A 19,440-nucleotide genomic window follows, 5' to 3' on the forward strand; every position below is an offset into this window, starting at 1 on the left:
ATGCTGAGTTTCTTGCTGACTCTTTGCAAAACTGGCTTTGAGACTATAAACAGTCCTGAATTTATTTTTAAAACCCGCACTTAACATCTGTGGTAGGTATTTGTGTTCTTGCCTCATTAAATCAACCACTGTTAACCACCAATTTAGTGACAGTTCACCAGTGAATCTCTTACTACTGCAGGAGTTCAAAACCTTCCTGTTTATTTTCACTTGCTGTAACTGGACTTTGTGCCCTGATCCCATGGCTCTTCACGTGAAAAGAGAATTGACTAAAAACATTAGGAGAGACAAAAGGAATAGGGTGGAGAAAAACTGTAACACAAAATGAGCCCTGACTTGCCTCCTCAGTACTGTACGTACCCCCAAGCCATGAAATCTCAGGAAAATGATTATGTTTCTGGCCAACAGTCAGAATATATAAGATGTTATACACCCTTTGCCTCACTGTATGTTGCTACTGCAGACTCCATGCAAAAGCAAGACTTTTTTTTTTTTTCTCTCCATTGCTTTTCAGCAGTAAGGCAAGTTGACAAGTATTTACTGCTAGTTACAGCAAGGTATTAAAGATTCAAGTGAAGTAGTGGTATTCGCCAGTGCAGTGGTGACCTGAGCCTTTAATCCAGATGAATTTAACTGTAAAGTGCATTAGCTCTTCTCATAAAAGATTTGCTTTAATTTTAGTTCTCTCTCCATTTATCTTATGGCTGTGTAATCTTCAGTAGAGGTCAAACAGATTTCCCCAAAGAAATAGGAGCTGCTTCTTTTTTAGAGGAGAAAAGCATATTTAAGACAGTCCGTCCTACTTTTAAACATAAGTCACAGGACAGTACTCCCTGCTGTCCTTTCTCTGTAGCTCTCCTTGCTTCTTTGCATGTTCCAAAGCAATTAAACCAGCGTGCATGTGCATCCACACACGTATACAAATGAAACATGAAATGAAAACATCTCCTGGAGATAGGATACACAGCCCATCTGATTCAAGGACTGAAATTATTACTAACATCTTACCATCTTCCAACTCCAGGCAGAGATTGTAAACAGCCAGAGGCCTCTTAATACGCTGTCCTTGTCTTCTTGACTGCCTTGGTGGGGCATTTGGAGGAGATACTGACATAGAGATTGGCTCAGGGAAAGTAGCATCAGGCAGGGTTTTGAAAATCTGCAATCAAGAACACAAAGGGTGTTAATTATTTATCATGAAGAGCAACCTGTGCAATGCAACTGTAAACCATTATCAAACAACATTTGTTTTGGATTACATTCAAAGCAGACAGGAGCCAAAAAATCTATTCCTTCAAGTTTGGGAGTATGCCGTGGGTTTTTAATGAGTGCTTTTAAAATAAATAAATAAATAGATAAATACAATACAGAAATAACCAAGAGTTCTGTCTACACATTAACCAAGCTGCCAACCAGTTAATTCAAACACAAAACATTCACAGCCACACTTACCAGCTAGGATAGAGGGGAGGGAGAAAAAGAAGAATACTAACTTTAGGAACCAGTAACCAAAATGCTTTATAGCCTTAGCTAGAACCTGTAATTCTTCCAGAGTACCCATTTTAATTTTCAAAGCTTGTGATATCATTACATCAGCCATTTTAATTAAAGAAACACCACACTCTTGTAGAGAGCAAGGGGGAAATTTTGCGGGCAGGGGTTTTTAGTGAGAAATACCACAGTAACAAACCACGTGAGAATTTATTCTGTGAACTATTGCATATTGAGACAATTTTATATTAAGTACTGACATTCAAAAAGATGCATATAAAAAGGATTGCATTTCCTGTCATCATTTTATCTTTTGAGTCATGGCCATCAGCATCTCACCACTCCACACAGAACACCACGACATTTCTCTCTGAATTAACCAACAACATAGATTTGCTGTACCTGATAGCACTTTAACTGTCTCACAAAGGGGGCAGTCTAACAGTGCTGATTTACTTCTAGAAAATTATCAGTGTGCTGATGTGCAATTTAACAGCTGCCTTTTACAAGTGATCGTGGCATGAACAAATTGGCTTCATAAATATTTCAGCAAAGACAAAGCAGCAGATAAACACAAACAGAAGCTATGCTGTACAGACAGGACTTACACCTCACAGCAATGCAACACAGTGATATAACAAGATATAATGAAAGAGCGTATGATGTTCTTGTACTCCACAACTTTATAATCTTTACTATAAGGGTATGTGGCAAAGAGGAGAGATGGAATCAATATTTGAAGGGGAAGCTTTTTATGAAATAGAAATTCATGCAGAAACTATAAAGGGACAACACAGATAACACATTTTTGGATAATAACAGCACATGTCAGGTACAGTACAATGCTAAAAGCCAGAGAGGTGAGAAATAATGCCATAAGCATCCTGTAGTAAGGCACTCAAAACATCATGTTAAAAGTACTAGAAACCCTAAATGCCACCATATCCTGGCCTGCCAACCCTGAATATTAACGTGCAGGAAGAAGATGACCCAAGATCCCACGTATACACTGACTTACAGCCACTTAATCATCACTTTTGTACTGGCAGGTAGAAGACTGTTGGTACAAAATAATCAAGAAATGGCATATTCCACAAAAGCAGCAGAAAAATGATCATATTCCCAAAACTGGGCAGCACTGGGCCAGAAGACCACTGGTATGCACAGGAAAGCTCCAGTGGAAACATCACCTTGAATGCTGCTGTGGAGGAGGTAAAATGTAATTTGAAGTTCCCCATCCCAGTGTTAGGAAAACTCCTTCACATGCCTACGAACAAGGGACTATGAGAGAGCGCCAAAACAGCAACGCTCTAAAAGCAAAATGTTTGCAAAGAAGAGAGGAAACTGTCCAACCTGGTTCGCCCCAGTACAGACACAGCAGCACTCTCAGGCAGTGACAAAGCTCTAGTTGTGCTCAGAGTTCTAAAGCCATTTCTTCAAACATGATGCAATATGTAATAATGAAATCTAAAGTGCACCTCCATGGCACTTGGCTAACAGTACCACACTGCCCCCTTATGTGTAAATACAAGGCTAGATTGAGCAGGTTTAGGCATTAATATTGGCTCCTGAAAAATCCGAAGGTACCAAAATCTGAAATGCCATCTTTTCCATGGACTAAGTGTTGCATTTGGGCTCTCTGGCAAACAACTCTCTGCCAAGAGGTTTCAGCATGTTGTTTACTATGTCACACTCCACAGCTGTGTTTATTTGTACAGCCTTATCCACGGATCTCTGCTGAAATTAGTGATGGTGAGAAGAACAAGTATTCCCCAGGAGTACTTCATAAGAGATGAGCTTTCTTGTACACTTCTAGGTGACCTGCACAGGTTGCAGTGAAGATCTTCAGTGTTTTTTTACTTTTCTCTCACAAATATTGCAATATACTCTTCCAAAACTATTAGCATGAGGAACCAAGAGTGACAAAGGCAAAAGACAAAAGTAGTTTTTGCTCTTTCAAGCAGTTCATAGTTGTGTTCATCCCTACTTTGTTTTTTTTTTTGGTCTTGTTAGTAGGAAAATAAAATCCAGTCCAGCCCTAACTAGATTTTTTTCCAGCAGCAGCAACCTCTTTCTGTTACAGGCCAAAGCCTCAGCTAATACTACAGTTTTGCAAAGGTGAGCATGTGAAAAGCAAGCAGAACAACAACCTCTGCATTCAGAAGTGCACATACAGCATTCAGCTTCTCTTTCTTGCTTTATTTTCACTTAAAGAGACAAATGCTTTTCATCATGCCTTGGATATTTGTCTGCTGCACTGACAGAAGCACTGTTAGGTCTGTCTGAGAATGAGGGGATGGAGACCTGCTTTATTTCAGCTGTGGGGAGAAAAGTTGGGTTTGGTTCTATTTAAATTTGCTTCTAACCTCATTAACTATTTAAACATTGCTAAAGTATAAATGTTCCACGGCTAATAAGAGATGCCAGCTGTGAGTGACCTGTTGTCAGAAGCCCACTGTGTACACACACAAGACTGAATTCAACATCACACACACAATATGAGCACCTGAAGTGGCCCCAGCATTGCTGTGTGCTGGCTGATTTGCACAAAAGCATGAGGAGCAAGTTTAGGAGTACCACCCTGCACTACAAGCAGTTGCTATCAGGTACATGGCAAGGCAACCACACATATCCAACTGGAGGGAAACTCTCCCATGGAAGAACAGATTGGAATGTGCTATTTAAGAGATGATTGTTTTGCTCCTTGAAGGAACCACACTCCCTTAAAGTCAGATCTACCACTATCACTCATCTGGACTGCAGAAGTCACCACAGCTTAGACTAATTCCTGTAATAAAGACAAGAGTGAAGTACACTCATTGAATTACGTCATTCTAGAAGTGATAAAAATATATTAAGCCAACCTCGAAGTTTAAAGATTTCACAGTCACATCCAGTGTTAACACAGTTTCTGAGACTGTGGCCAAACTGCATGAGATTTATAGACTACAGGTTCTCTACAATTTAATTCTCAAAAGCACTGACATCCTGCTATTGATCTACCTGGGAGTAAACTCTGAAGCTAAGGGCAACAATTTACACTTGGGAGATGACTAATACATTTAGCACTCAAAATTTTAATCAAGCAACAAATCCCATTGTTAGTCCATCCCAGTTAGTCCACTACTATAAATGGTTCTTTAGGTTTGATCTTATATGAAAGCAGAATTTCAAAGTGCACACTGAATGAACCAGTGGATAAATCTCCAAACCTGCAGTGTAAAAGTTACAACAAAAAAGATGAAACTCTGGTGGAGAGATTTAAAACTCTGGTAAGTCTGACCTATTTCTTTCTATGTAGGAGTATAAAATGGATGCTTTACAAGGCTAAACAAACCACAAACCATCTTGGGCATACAGCACTAATAACAGCTCTGTCTAGAGCAGTGAGCCCAAGATCATCCCTACATATAACCATTCCAATTCCAAAATCTGTGTCCCACAAAGTCTGTGGCAGCATTTCTTGAGAGTAATGAGCCAAATTCAACATATTATTGTACTGTATTCTACCAGCACATCCACATGGCAGCAGCCCAAGGAATTTTGCCAGATTCCCCTTAATCTGCAACAACAGTGTTGGACTCTAGATCCTGAGCTCTTACTAGCGCCACTTTTAGATATTCAAAAAGCCCATGGCTGGGAGGATTTAACTTGGCCTATTCCACGAGTTTATGACTAGATGTATAGTTGTACATGGAAATGTAGATTAGATTCTGCTGCTACAAGAGAATACTGATCTGTTCGTTCTGGTCTCAAGCAGAACTAATTAATGAATTTCAGTGTGTTTGCCAGGAATCACTTTAGGAAGAGACCCAGACATCAGGTCATCTCTGTCTGCTTTGTTTCACTGGGGTAATTAAAATTTCCTCTAAAAATCAGTGGGAGGCAAACAGCAAGGACAGAGAGGGATGAAAAAGAGGGGAGAAAAAACTGGAGGCTTGGTAACAGAGCTAATGAGGATAAACTTATAAAAAATCAGCTGAAAGCAGTGCCATGATTTTGTTGCAAGACAAAACCTCTATCACTCCCATAACGCCAACCATTCAGAACATGCATCTATCTCCTTGGAATATACAAACACAAACCAGAGCACCAGAAGTCATTGTGTAATACAAAGGAGGCTAGAACATGCAAGGTCATTCCAAATTCTTTGGAATTCCGCTAGTGGGATAGGTGCCACTACTACATTCACATGTTGTAGAGGGCACTATTTCTCCAGACAAGAACAGCATAACAAGTTTTTATTTGGGCAATTTCCCTTCAATACCAACTTGATTTGCCATTGTTAAATAAAAGATACAAACACAGACACTTCAACTAATGTTCATTGAATAATATAAAACACCATCCAGCAGTCGCACGTGTACTGCTCTCCCCTTACACATTTTATCCCTATGGTACTCCTTGCATTTCCATGACAACTGGCTATAATATATGCTGAACAAAGAATATTTTATCCATTAGCAATTAATGGGATAGTGCAAGAGGAGCTTATCACCATGGTCTTTCCTTGACTTAGCTTCTTTTCAATGTAATACAAGCCCAATTAAGGTTAAACCCAGCAATCTGCACAAAACCAAAAATCATATATTTATATTAGAGACAAAAACACTAAAAAACAGTCAACTGTCTTTGTGGTTCACAATGTGCTCTTACTCAGATAAATTTTCAAGATTTTTTTCCTCTTACAATAATGACGACTGTGGTCGTACCCTCCTTTTTGCCATTTTCTGAAACCAAGGCAACAACGTCTTTGACGTCAATTTACAATTTTACTGTATATATAAGCATTTCAAGAATTGCAAGGTGAAAATAAGCATCCTAAAACACTACTGCAGTAGTTCAGCCACTAATTATAACCACTAACCACTAATTGTAATCCATGTTTTAACAGTAAAAAACCACATTCAATAACATGAACAGTACTAGGGTTTTTATTCCCTATTTGAAGGGATTACAGAAGCTAATTGGAGTTTTTAAAAGTTTAATCATAATAGAAATTACAAAATATCAGCTTCTAGAGAGCTAGGACAAAACTGACTTCTGCACCAATTCTAACAATTTTATAAGACTTCCAGAGTACTGAAAGCTTTTAAAAAAGGATGCTTTGTTATTGTAGTGTCTTATTGGTTCACATTTTTACTTTACTATGGACAATGTTAGATCAACCTGTTTCATTCCCAGTTTTGGTCAAAATGATCTATTTCTTTTTCTGGTTCACAAACACAATTCAATAAATTAAAACTACATGCACTAGGAATTCTTGATATCTAAACAGAATCTGCTTTCAGTGTGCAAAATGTGATCAAAGTTCTAAAATTCAAAACTCTAAAATTCATATTCAGCATTTTTAAAACGTTTACAAAATTCTTCAAGAAAAATAATCAACAACTTCGTCAGAATTCTTAAATAACTTACCTCCTCAAGGTTACCATTGTGTCCACTCCAATACAGGAGTGCCTGCCTCAAATTAGTTATCCTGACTTTTGCACTTCAACATTTATACACTGTAAGATATGATTTGCTGTGCACTGCTTTCTATAGATTGCACAAGATGCAGATTTTCTGAGGCTTTGGATTTTGAGGCTTGAATTCCACTACAAACCACAAAACACCTTTATACATTATTCACAATCGTTATTTTGGGGGGTGGGGAGGACAGAATTAGATCCAGAGCTGAAAACTACCTGTGGCTCAGTCTCTAGAGGGCCACCAACAAGAAAGCATCAATAATGCTCTTGATGCTGCCTGGCACACACTATTGAATTACAGTGCAACAGTGGATGCAACCTGGAAAGTAACCAGGTATAAGTCTAAACAAGAAACAGGAAACATCCTTGGCTGTGAGCCAAACCACAAAGCTCGCTAAACAAATAAATTAAAATTGAATCCATCCAAGACAGCCTTTTCTTCATTGCAAAGTTATTATTTGCTGAGACCATCTGCCTGGCAGCCGGACCACCCCTAACTAAATGAAACTTTGCTTATAGGGATTTGTGGACATTGAGGGTCTCAATCTCCTTCTGACTGGAGTATCTGCTATCTGCTCCTCTTATACAAGAACAACTACAGATCTGGACAATCTGCAAACTACAAGAGTGATAAAAGAACCCAGAGAAGTTTCAGACAAACCTGATGTATCAGTAGACTCTAATAGCCACTCATTTGCCCTGATTGCCTTGAACTGTGTAGTTCAAGGTTTGAGATGTAATGAAGAAACTAAAAACCCTGCAAAACACATTACAGTCTGGAGGACAGCTGCAAAGGAGGAAAAAAAAAAAGAAAACCATACCAAGGTTAAAAACGTGTGTCCTTTGATCGCTTGCGAATTATGAGTTTGTTGAGTCAGCCCTTCTAAAAGTAGCGCTCCTGATACAAAGACTGCAGCTTCCACCGTATCACATCACGCTCCACCTTTTAACAATTCATGAGAAGAGGAACGTTCCTGATGGCAGCCCATTCACTGCTATCAACCAATCCATTTTAGCCATCGAGGGAAATGAGAGAGTTAACCACACACCAGGCTGGGAATACCTCCATGTTTGTCCACTGCACCAAGCAGGAACAGCAGGTTCACCTTCTCTTCCGTGCTCACCTACTCTCACACCAAGGAGAGTATTCTGAAAACGTTATCTTTCACTATTACACATAACAGCAATGTGTATACTGTTTAGTTACAGGAGCTACTTAAAAGCAGAGAAATGCCTTAAAATTAAAAGATCCAATAGTCAATCTAATTACCTTGATTTCTAAAACATGACATACTCCTCAAAGGAAAATAATGCAGAAGGAGAATGTTTGCATGCATTTTCTCTTACAAAGAATGTGAGAAGTCCTAAGAAGATGAAAGATGGCACTTGGATACCTAAGTTAAGACCCAGAAAAAACAACACCTATGACCAAACACAGGACAGAAAACACTGATTTCCCCTTCATTTGTAATAAATACGTATATATAAACATTTATACACATGTGCATACACACACAAAAGCACCATATATACATCTCTTTTACTACAGATTTCACGAACAGGTTATATATTATTATAATTATATACTGAGTATAAAAACCTACATTTGAACCCTACCACACTGTCATCAGTGTGATGAGCAAAGCATCAGAATGAAATGACAAGATCTTCAAGATCTTTGCAAATGACACGGTTCCAACTGTAGTCAACCATGCAGCCTCACCAGTGTTTTATTTTTCACATATTTCCTTGCTGCCATTACAAGGACTTATACCATCACTGCTTTTTCAAGTGTTTTCTGCTCATTGTTTTTGTTAAAATGTATTTTTTACATTACATTATGACTATAGGCTCTTTGGAGGCAAAGAACACACTGTTCTATTGTATGTCTAAATTAACTATTGATGCTTTATTAGTGCAAGTAGCATGCACGTGGAAATATTGGAAATAAAATTATCATCAGATGACTGCCACATATTTTTAATATAAAAATCTGTTTAATGGTTTGAAATACACTAACCCTTCTGGTAAGGCAAAAGAATTCTAAAGAGTACATGCAAAAAACGTTCTTATATCACACAGTTTCTGCGTAAGAATTTTCTTTTTAAATGCTTAAGAAGTGCAACAACTTTTCCCCTCTCCATGCCCCCCACAATATTTTATTGAATATTTTCTTTTACTAACAGAATTTTATTCAAGAACATCCATGTTAGCAGTCTCCATAAGGACTTCTCCCTTCCCTCCTCCTCCATATATGCAAGCACAGCACCCTGACCATCAAGACAGAAGGAAATATTAGTCAACTGAATTCCACACCCTTTCTTTCACTTACTTAGGAACATTGCTTGTGGGCAGCAGAAGATGAGATCTCTATCACTTTGAAATTTTGTATGAACTTGAGGGAAGTTTTCCCAAATTAACTGTAAATAAGGTAGGCAAATCAAGAAGTGAGAAGTCAATGTACTAATTCTATGTGCCACGTATTTGCAGTACAGCATGTGAGCAGGCCTCTTCCATCCCTGAGATCAGGACTTTTGTTTTGATTTTCTTTATTAATATAATATGATTTCTCACAGTGCATGTTTTGTTTCTTTTGGATCAGTCTAGCAGCATACCAATCCAGGTATTGATCCAGACTGCTTCTAATATCATCAACTGCAGTCACAAACGTGAGTAGAGATTTGATATTCAGTCTTCTTACTATGCATAAGCCACATTTAGAAAACTGGAGTCTTTTAAACAAACAAACAAAAATTTGCAGTCAATTTAACACACCACGTGTGTGTGTGTCACACAGAAGGTCTTTATGCTATCCACAGGGCAGAGAAAAGACTTAAAGAGTTTGCTCACACTACACTGGAACGAAAGAGCTGCTCTGACTCCCACCAGAATTTCTTTGTTGCGTCTGTTGCCCTTTCTGCTTGAGACTCAGCCAATGCTTAAGGCATGTAATTGGAATTAAGATAAGGAACAGTTTCAATGACACTTCTGATTAGTTACATGCTTCAAGTTGTTAAGCACATGATGAATACCCTCCTGAATACCCTCGCGTGTTTTTACCACAAACTCTGCGCTAATGGAGATATTTTAATGTCATTTTTTTCCCCCTCCAAGTCCAATGTTTGACGTGAGAAACATTCAGCTTGTGGAGGTTTCAAATTGCTGCACCATAGCAAACCACCATAATTACACTGAGTTGCTTCTTAGTCCTCCTTTGCAGCCAAAGGCAAAGCAACAGGAGAGCTGAAACAAGCCCTCTTTAGTATTTCTCATGTGTCCCTTTAGTGGGCCTTCAAAAGATCTGCTCTGTTGCCAAAAAATACTCTTAAGTTTACGTGACGGTGTGGCATTCAACCTTAAAGCATTTACCTGCAACAGAAGTGCTGGATTGCCAAGGGGAGACTCTGCTGCTTCATGCTCTAAAACAAATAACTGACTTTACCAACTTCCATTCCTTCTGTCTCACGAAAATTGCATGTATTATGCACTGTAATACGTTTTAAGACAAGATTTTTCAAGGATTACTACGTGAGGTTGATGTTGGCTTAAGAGCTCAGTAGTATTACATTCTTCTCTTCCCTTTTTAGTTCAAAAAAAGAAATGAAGGTGCCCAAAGTACAAAAAAAAATTCATTAAAAGAATTCCCCTTAAAACTGTTTTGAACAAAACCAGTTTTTGGCTAAGCCAAAGACATTTTGTCTAAAATATGTAAAATCTTTCCCCTTTATAAAAAGATTGATAGAGGAAAGGTATCTGCCCTATTTATAGGAGCTACTGAGCTTTTCAGCATAAATGTCTTTGAGATAATTTTGCCCATAGGTTATTTGAATTCTAAAAAAAGGTATCTTTTACGAAACCTATTCCCTTTCATCAGATTCTGGCCTCCCAGTCTTCAGAAGGAACTTCTGTCTAGCCCCTCGCTTTTTTCCTTCTGATTTTCTTTCACTGTAATTTTCATCTTCTGTTTTTATAATCTTGCTATTTGTACTCACTATTCTTTCCTCCCCCATACGCTGGTTTAAATATTCCAGTCCCACTGAGATTTTTATTCCAACCTCCTCCCTCATCTTCTTTCATTTCTTAGACTTTTTTTATCCTGGTGCCTTTTTTTTCCTTCTTAAAATAATGTTCAGGGAATTGAGAAACCAAAATGGCTCACATTACCACTGAGGCATCTCTAAATGGCAAATAAATAAGCCCTTTGAATAGTGACATTCATTCCAACAAGATGCCAAAACATTATAACAAACAGCAAGATGAACATGTGCACGCCCTTCACGCTGCCATGGCGTGGACCACCCTTCTTCCTCACTGCAAGTCTGAGAAAAGACCAGAAGAGCTGAAATGTCCAAGATTTCCAACTTGTTAAGCCCAGGGGAAGAAAAATTAATTGAAACCCTTGAAACTCATTTGGAGGAGGCAGAGAAGAGCAATCAAAACCTTTTTTTTGGGGCCAAGTTGACTAAGGCTTTCATCAGAAGATTACCTAAAGGCCAAGATTGTTCCAAGCACTGTACAAGCACAGCTGCAGTCAGCTCCTGAAAGCTCATTACCTCATAGCAAAATAAACATAATGATGAGACAAACATGAATTTCTTGATGCTTCTTTAGTGAAGGGAAAGATACAGGACAAAATCTGGCTATCCTTTCCCTCTCTGACTGTCCTTCCCCTACAGCCACAGGACAGAAGCAAGACAATTTACAGGTCTAATTATCCTCTGCCTTTTTGGCCTTGCTTCCACAGTAGGTGATTCTGAGGGTCCTGAGTAAAGTATCTCAGCTTGGGTCTAATTTTTGGTTTTTTCTTTCAAAGCAGAGATCTGCTTGTGCAGCTCACCTTCTGAATGGGCACTGTGAGAAATACTGTGCCTGGCAGAGACTTGTCTAGAACTGATGAAAGCCAAACAATTCCTTCCTGATGCTCTTCTATCCCTTTTCTACTTTTAATCATCATGCAATAAATGCCATTTAAGCAACAAATCAGGCTGCACGGTCTAGTTTCAGTGCTCCAATCTCAGCATTTTGCAAAACATCCTCCTCAACACGCTGTAACTGGTTCACAGACATGGTTCGGATGTACATATGCAGCCTGCAAACAAGGTGGAAGTGGTACTGACTGGTTTCTAGCCAACAGGAAATAAATGTACATATCAACAAAGCTTAAAAAAAACCAAAACAAAAAACAAACAAAACCAGCTTATTCACTAAGCATGATAACTCTTATGTCAGGGCAAGTCATTGTATTCACATTTCCATACATTAATTGCACAGAAATTCTCTAATTAGAACCCAGCAAAGTGATGATACTGGAATGACTGCACTAGAATTTCAAAGCCAGTAACCCAATTATGTCTCCTCCTAAAAATGAGCAGTGAATCTCATTCAATAAAGCTATCCACATAAGACACAAAGAGCATTGATGGAATTTAAAAATATTTGAGGAATCCTGATCATTTTTTACCATTTTGCCTACCAAGTTACTGTATTTATACCAGAAATGCTGATGGTTACTGCTTCTGCAATTGGAAAGTTTTTTGTCATTTCCTTTGCTACAGGAGAAAAGAAATTCCTCTCTGCAGAGTACCAGAGCTGGAAATTACATAGGCACCAAGTGTAAAGGGTCACTGCGCCTCCTTCTGAACTCCATCACTCTCCTACAATTCCAACCTTTGCTCTTATCAGCAGAAGCTGCTAAAAATTAGCAGAGTCAAAGTAGTGGCTGAATGAAATATTTTAAAATATTTTAACCCACAGCCAGTGACTTTTCCTAGGACTTCACCAGGGCTATAAATAAAATATCTAATGCAAGACTCTCAGGAATTCTGAAATGCACAGAAATTTAAAATAACAATATAAAATGAACAGTAGACTGGCAATGACCTTCCTTGGCTTTAAAAGCAGGTCCTTGGTCTGCCCTCAATGAAGAAAGGTCACTTGTAAGAGCAGCATACTCAGTTGGACTATAAAATTTTTGTAATGCCTTAACCCACCTCTCCATTGCCTTTGTTATAAACACAGAGAGGTCACACTTGGGGCTGCCTTCCATTTTGGAAGCAGCTCTAGCATGGGAGAGGTTGCTTCAGGCAGACCACTGCTGGCAAGTTCACTGTTAGAAATGGCAGTGAAATGACAGAAATCCCTTAAAAAAAATTATACCTTTCTAGTTCTAAAGAAGGCATAAAACCAAGGAATTATGGAAAATGATGCAGTATTATATTGATGTACTTTCCATTCCTCGCTTCTCTGCATTTTCAGAGGAGCAAGAAAGGCCACATATTTCAAATGTAAAATTGATGTCCAGTTTTTAAAGACATGTGACTGAGCTGGCATAAGAATAGGATGGTGCTAATCTGTGGTGATTTGAATAAACACAACTCAACCTCCATATATTATTGAAACACCCTGGCTCTGCTCACTCTCTCTCAACTTTCTTTAATTTGTGTGGTCACCGCAATAGCTTTAAAATCATGAGCTCAACTGCAAGGTTTACTTTCATTTCTAAGATCCAAAATTAATACCACAGCTTACAGCCCTTGGAATATTTATTGCTTAGAACTTGAGCCACATGTGCAGCCCAGTATTTTTCCAGCAGAACAATACCATATCTGCTCAGTGTGCGTGTGAGGACAGCATTACAGCCTAAGTCAACTAAGCCAACAAAACCCACCGTGTGGACACAGCTATGCCAACAGCAGCTTTGCCCAGCCTGTATCAATCAGGGAGGGAGCACAATTACATTGTCAGAAAAACTTGAGACATATACTATTTAGAGTAGATAACGCTTGACTTAAATAGCCGATTTCAACACTGTTAACCTTTAAAGGAAATAACAATTTCAATGCTCCGAGTGCTCAAGAAAGGAGAGAGGAAAAAGTACATCTTGGGATTTTTCCAAAGCACTTTTTTTTTTGACAGTAAGAGTGAGGAAGATGCTGTCCATCACCCAGTAGAAAATACCTCAAACATCCAGTTACAGAAGTCAGCTTAGACACAAGGGACTCCCAAAGGAGTACCTAAATAAAGAGACATGTAAAGGACTTTTTCACTATTTTTATTTTTAATTTCAGATCCCAGATTACATGCAGTGATATCCTGGACAGTACCTTGTACATGTGAGACACTTCAGTAACTGGCAACTTTAGTAATAGCAGCAACAACTTCTATTTTCAGTACTACCTCAAAAACAAAGGCTTAAAATAACACACATTCAGCTGAAAACAAAGGAAGTGTTAATACCTGGCTCTCTCATAATGCTTTCTACACTTAAAACTTAAGAGTACAGTAGAGTCTTCTTTTTTATTCTGGGAACTCTGAGATAAAATGAGGACATAAAACAATGAATTCAGACCCTGGTCAAAGTACTTACTGGATGAGCTAAAAAACTGAGCCTGGGCTTTCTCTTTTCCAGTTCTGTATCACTTTGGCTCAGAAAAAAAGTAATGCAAATCTATTGGTGTACTATACACAGAGAAGCACTATTACTGCCAGGAAATAGGCATTCTGAAATGTCAGTTCACCTATGAACAGGAATGATTATCAAGGACAAATAACCAAAAGCATACAGTGTATAGAGGATACTCTTTAGAATTAAACTATTAGTTTAATGTCATGTTTAATTCCATGCTTAACCCCATTAAGGCTAGCAGATTGTTTTAGACAATGCTCAGAAACATGAAAACATAGCAAAACTTACCTTCTCGTGATTTTCTATCAGGATTTCAACGACAATATTCTGAAACTTCAGGTCCATGATGGCTGCTACAGTTTCTTCCTGTGGCCTCATTAAGGTTGGTCCAAATACTACCCCTAGGTTTGCCACAGTCATTAGATTCCTCTTGGCATGCTTTGAAACACTTTTTGAAAAGAATTGAAGGAAAAAACAGGAAATGGGCTATGAAAAATTTCCATTACTGTTGGAAACTGCAGTCTACAAATGAAAACATTACATTTCCTTAATCTATGTTTTAGAAGTTTGCTTTGTGCAAACTTTCTTCAAATAAAGTCTTACTAAATTCTGGAAAACTGAAAAGCCATTCTTCCACTGGCAACTTACAAACAAAACCAGTCTCTTACTGAACTTAAATATATTAAATGCACTTAGCCTTGGACCAGGGCAAGTGTGAAACCAACTTAAATTTGCTAACAGATCTCCGCTATTCCCTTTGCCAGAATTTGCGAAAAGAAACTATAACGTTCCCTTTCTCAATTCAATCAAACCCTCAGCTGCTGGCAGGACTGCTAAAGTAAATACTTCTATGGCTTCATTAACGTCTTAGATTTCTGCCTTTCCCGCCAAAATACGCACAGCGTGAGTCCAGCATCTTGTCTGCTTTTGCACGTTTGGCTCTTGGGGTTGAGGATGACAGCATCAAAATGGGCTTCAGCTCCAGCCATGCTCCACTAAAGCCCTTTGTAGTTAAAGAAAGGTAAAGACAAGAATTCTGACAAGGTAGGAAAGCAGGTCATACCACTTACTTTGCTAAATGTTTCACCAAAATTTCCAGCATCTCTTTGTTCTTTTCTGGGAGTTTGTGGACCAAGAAGTGAACAGCATTGACTCGAGACTCGGGACTCCCACTTTCTATGGGATAGAAATAAGTATCTCAAAAATAAAATTAAAATAAAATAAAATTCACAGAAACACAAACCTTCTCCCACCCCTGCATGGAAACATACTGCACACACTTTGCTTCACCACTTATGTATCTCCAAATATAGCAACACTGAACATATGTGCTTGTTTTCACAAGTAATATTGTTCTAGAATTATGAACTTATTTGGTTATTTTGAGAACTCATCTTTCAATCCACCTGCAAAAGGATGCCTTTGTTCATTTATTTTTAAAGACTGACAGATGCAGTTATTGTTTTGCTGCATTGGACTCATCTGCTTACAAATACACGGCAAGGTGAGGAGTGATGTTACTGAGTGCCGCAGAGAGGAACTGTACTGCTTTCCATTTTAGCATCATTAACTGATTGTCCCCGTGATTAGAATTCAGCTTTGCTGGTACTGTGCAGCTAATGATGCTGCATTTATGCTACCTTGCATTGGAAATGGCATGCAGATCTATATGCTTAGAAAACCTAATGACCTCTGAAGACACAGAAGAATAAACATGCAAAAAAACCTACTGAGAATACTATGACAAAGGTTCTGAATAACAATGGCATCTCTAGTATAGCACAGAAATAAAGATAAGCAAAGAGTTTTTTATTTTTGTCAGTTGCGTGTTAAATTGAATAATTTTGGCCCCTATAGGTTTCACTGTACACAGATGAAACCAAGAACACGTAAAAGATGAAAATAAAACATCTTCCTATTTCTTAAACTTGCATTAAATCACAAAACTACATCTTAGTAGTGGTTATAATAAGAGGAATGGATGTATTTCTATTGCCTATAATAATACTTACGAGAAAGTTCAGAATGAGAAAAATTTAGAATCTATTCTGAATGCAAGAAGTTTTGACATGAGAACCACTGATCAGGTCCCATTTTTCTCTAAGGCAACTTTGATTGCCAAGTGTATTTCCTATAAAGTACCACCATATTTCTTCAGTGCATATTCCTTCAGATTTTTTTTTTCTTTGCATATTGCTACACATTTTAGGGCTGTATTTTATTCTTTTGCAGTTAACACCCCTGCACAGATGGCAAGAAAAAAGGCTACCAAAAAGCAAAACATTTAACTTCTAGTGAGCTACTCAAAATTCTCAAAGAAAAAATAGCCTTCTTTAAAGTGAGACTATTTTATGTATATGTGAAATCACAAATTCTAATTAAAGAATGGCTAAACAATTTTTTACAAGATACAGCCAAAGCTCATATAGTTTCAATCTATACTGATACCTATAAAGAGAACAAAATTGAAGGAAAACCTTTTAATTTTGGCTCCTCCTCCAATAGTTTCAGGGAAAAGGATATTCCTTGCTATTTCAGTGTTGATTTTTTATAGCCAACAGAGGAAACAACACTGACAACCTATTTTTGAGTATACTGTAACTCAGATCTACAATGTTGATTAAATTTCCCTCCCCAGAATCAACTCCTTTACTGAGCTGTTTACTTATGAACACTGTAACGTCTGAAACATGCAACTTCAACTGAATTCCTTTACTGAAAGAGACTATAAAATAAAGAAAAATAAAGTGAGAAACTGCTGGCAAAACTTCAGAAGTCAAGAAATTATTTTAACACTTTCCAATACAAACGTGAAAACTCTCCACGAAGGTAAGGATGTCAAATTTTGTTTAAGCACTTGCCTGCTAACATGTGCTTTGGCAACAAATTTCCTGAGCTAATTCTCATTTTGAATTAAGGACCAGAAGAAAACCCATTCTGCAGTCCTGGAAAGTCATTATAGTAATCTGAAGATGATAAAGCAATTGTCTCAAAGTTTATTTTAATTTTGCTTTCCACAGTCTGCCAGAAGTGCTACAGGCTGGAAAGAAAATCAGCTAAATATCTGTTTGATACTTTGCCAAAAATTTTCTTACACAGTTTCCCTCTATCCTCTTCCAAAAAAATTCCATGTACACTAGATACCATACAACTGAGCTACAAATGCTGTTGTGTCTTCTCCAAGTCTGTATTTGAACTGCCACAGTGTAACGTGGCCTGCTCTTTCCTTTCCTCTCATACACGAGGAACATTCAAGCCAGCCTGCACACAGAGCTAGCAAGGCACTGAAAACAAGGGTCAGGCAGCTGTGCTTTAAGGACTCAAATGAGCTCAGATTAGTGTACCTTTTGCTAGGCTTCATACTCTTTATAAATGGAAGGCAAAAAAAAAAGAAAAAATCACAGATTAAGTAGATGCTTATCATTATACAACTAAGATAATAAGAATAAATGTTTACAATGGCTATCCAAAAGTTTTTCCTTAAAAGTAAGAACTGTGCTATGCAGTCACATTATAAGTGACACACAGTAGAACTAAATACTGATTAAACCATATTTTTAAATAATTTCTTATTTCTTCCTGTATTTTTACTGGAATGAAGCATTTTTCTGAAATTGCATTTGCAGAGTGCTCCTGAGGTCACAACAGCACAACAACAAAAGATTTCTATTTGAACTACAGTCATGTATTTACTGGCAGGAATGATGAATTCTCCATGCAACTCGTATGTCATCAGTGGCTCTGGAAGGCTTCTGTAAAACAAGGATGACATAAAAATTTAACTATATTTTCTTCTAGCTGCATTTACTCTAAGCAGGAAACCTTTTTAACATTCAGTAGCATAATCCTCATACTGCAAGTAACCACTGTTACAGAGGCCCCTGAATTAAATGACTTCTAGAATAAATGGAAAACTTGGTATTATCAGGAAAACAAGACTAAATGCATCCATTCACCTTCCATGAGCTGAAGTGATGCCTCCAGTCTAACATAAGATACCTTGCCGATTTTAACACCAAGATTGTTTCTCAGATGAAGATTGTACACAAATACTCTGCAATTCATTCTTCACTAGTGTTTTTTGAACACTAAGAATCCCAAGTCAATGCCTTACTGGAAAAACACTAATGTCTTAACAACAACCACCATCACCAGAGTTAAAACCGTTTATTAAATTGACTTTACTGATGCTCATGAAATACTGGAGTAAATACTCGGATGGGAAATACTGTAGGGGAGAAATACTTCATCATGTACACTTTTCCTTTTTTTTTTTTTTAACTTTTCTATATTCTGTATTATAAAGATACTCTTGTATCTTTATAATAGTTCTGCAGCAACCATTGATAGTGGTTGTAGTAACATTTCATTTAATAAAAATAGCAGATTAAAAGTACCATGTTTGTGTTACGCTACAAGAGATACACAAAAGTGCAACACTTTATGTTCTTAGGCAATTTAGTAAAATAGCTTGATCAGGAATTGGCAAAGCCATTTAAATAGAGAACAGATTTAAATTCTTATTTAAAATTTTTAACACTCAGAATATTTTTACTACTGCACACAGAACATCAGAGCAAGAGTCAGAAAAAAAAGAGGAAAATATTAAAAATTTCACAGCCTTTTCTCTTTTCATTCTACCACACTGAAACACAAAAAGGAAACAAATTTTAACAATCTTAGCTAACTTTCAGTAATGACTCTCAGCAAGTTTACTACCAATTCAGGTTTCTGAACCATTAGTGAAATGCTTCTGTGTCTAACAGTAAAGTGTTTGGGGGCTTGTCTCATATGAAGGTGTTAGTGTTGCTAAAGTATTTTGCTTCCCCCAAGACAAATAACAAATATGGTACGTGCACAAAATGAGCTCCTATTCTAAAATGTAGCAAAACTAACCAGTTTTTAGCTTAACACACTGCATAGGAGAATTAAAATAAGAATTTATAATCTAAAAAACCAAATAAACAAGAGACAGCCTTACCGCAGATACTGCTTCATAGCACTAGTAATTGTCTTCACTTCCCAATCTACTGAGTTTTCAAGGTCAACTTCATTGCAGGTTTTTGAATCTAG

At 37.6% G+C, this 19,440-nt stretch overlaps 1 protein-coding gene across 1 annotated transcript in view; it reads right to left on the reverse strand.

The window, feature by feature from the left end:
• ARHGAP10 (Rho GTPase activating protein 10) overlaps positions 1 to 19,440 on the reverse strand; it is a gene marked incomplete at its 5' end in the record, with an annotated part of 104,181 nt that overhangs the window by 39,920 nt on the left and 44,821 nt on the right. Inside the window, 5 exons of the mRNA XM_017744110.1 lie at positions 1,009 to 1,159; positions 14,656 to 14,815; positions 15,438 to 15,543; positions 18,061 to 18,119; positions 19,349 to 19,436. Of these exons, the coding sequence (XP_017599599.1) occupies positions 1,009 to 1,159; positions 14,656 to 14,815; positions 15,438 to 15,543; positions 18,061 to 18,119; positions 19,349 to 19,436 (564 nt within the window). The remainder of the gene's footprint in view (positions 1 to 1,008; positions 1,160 to 14,655; positions 14,816 to 15,437; positions 15,544 to 18,060; positions 18,120 to 19,348; positions 19,437 to 19,440) is intronic.

Source organism: Corvus brachyrhynchos, unplaced genomic scaffold (assembly GCF_000691975.1).
Source record: "Corvus brachyrhynchos isolate BGI_N302 unplaced genomic scaffold, ASM69197v1 scaffold229, whole genome shotgun sequence".
Classification (NCBI taxonomy): Eukaryota; Metazoa; Chordata; class Aves; order Passeriformes; family Corvidae; genus Corvus; species Corvus brachyrhynchos.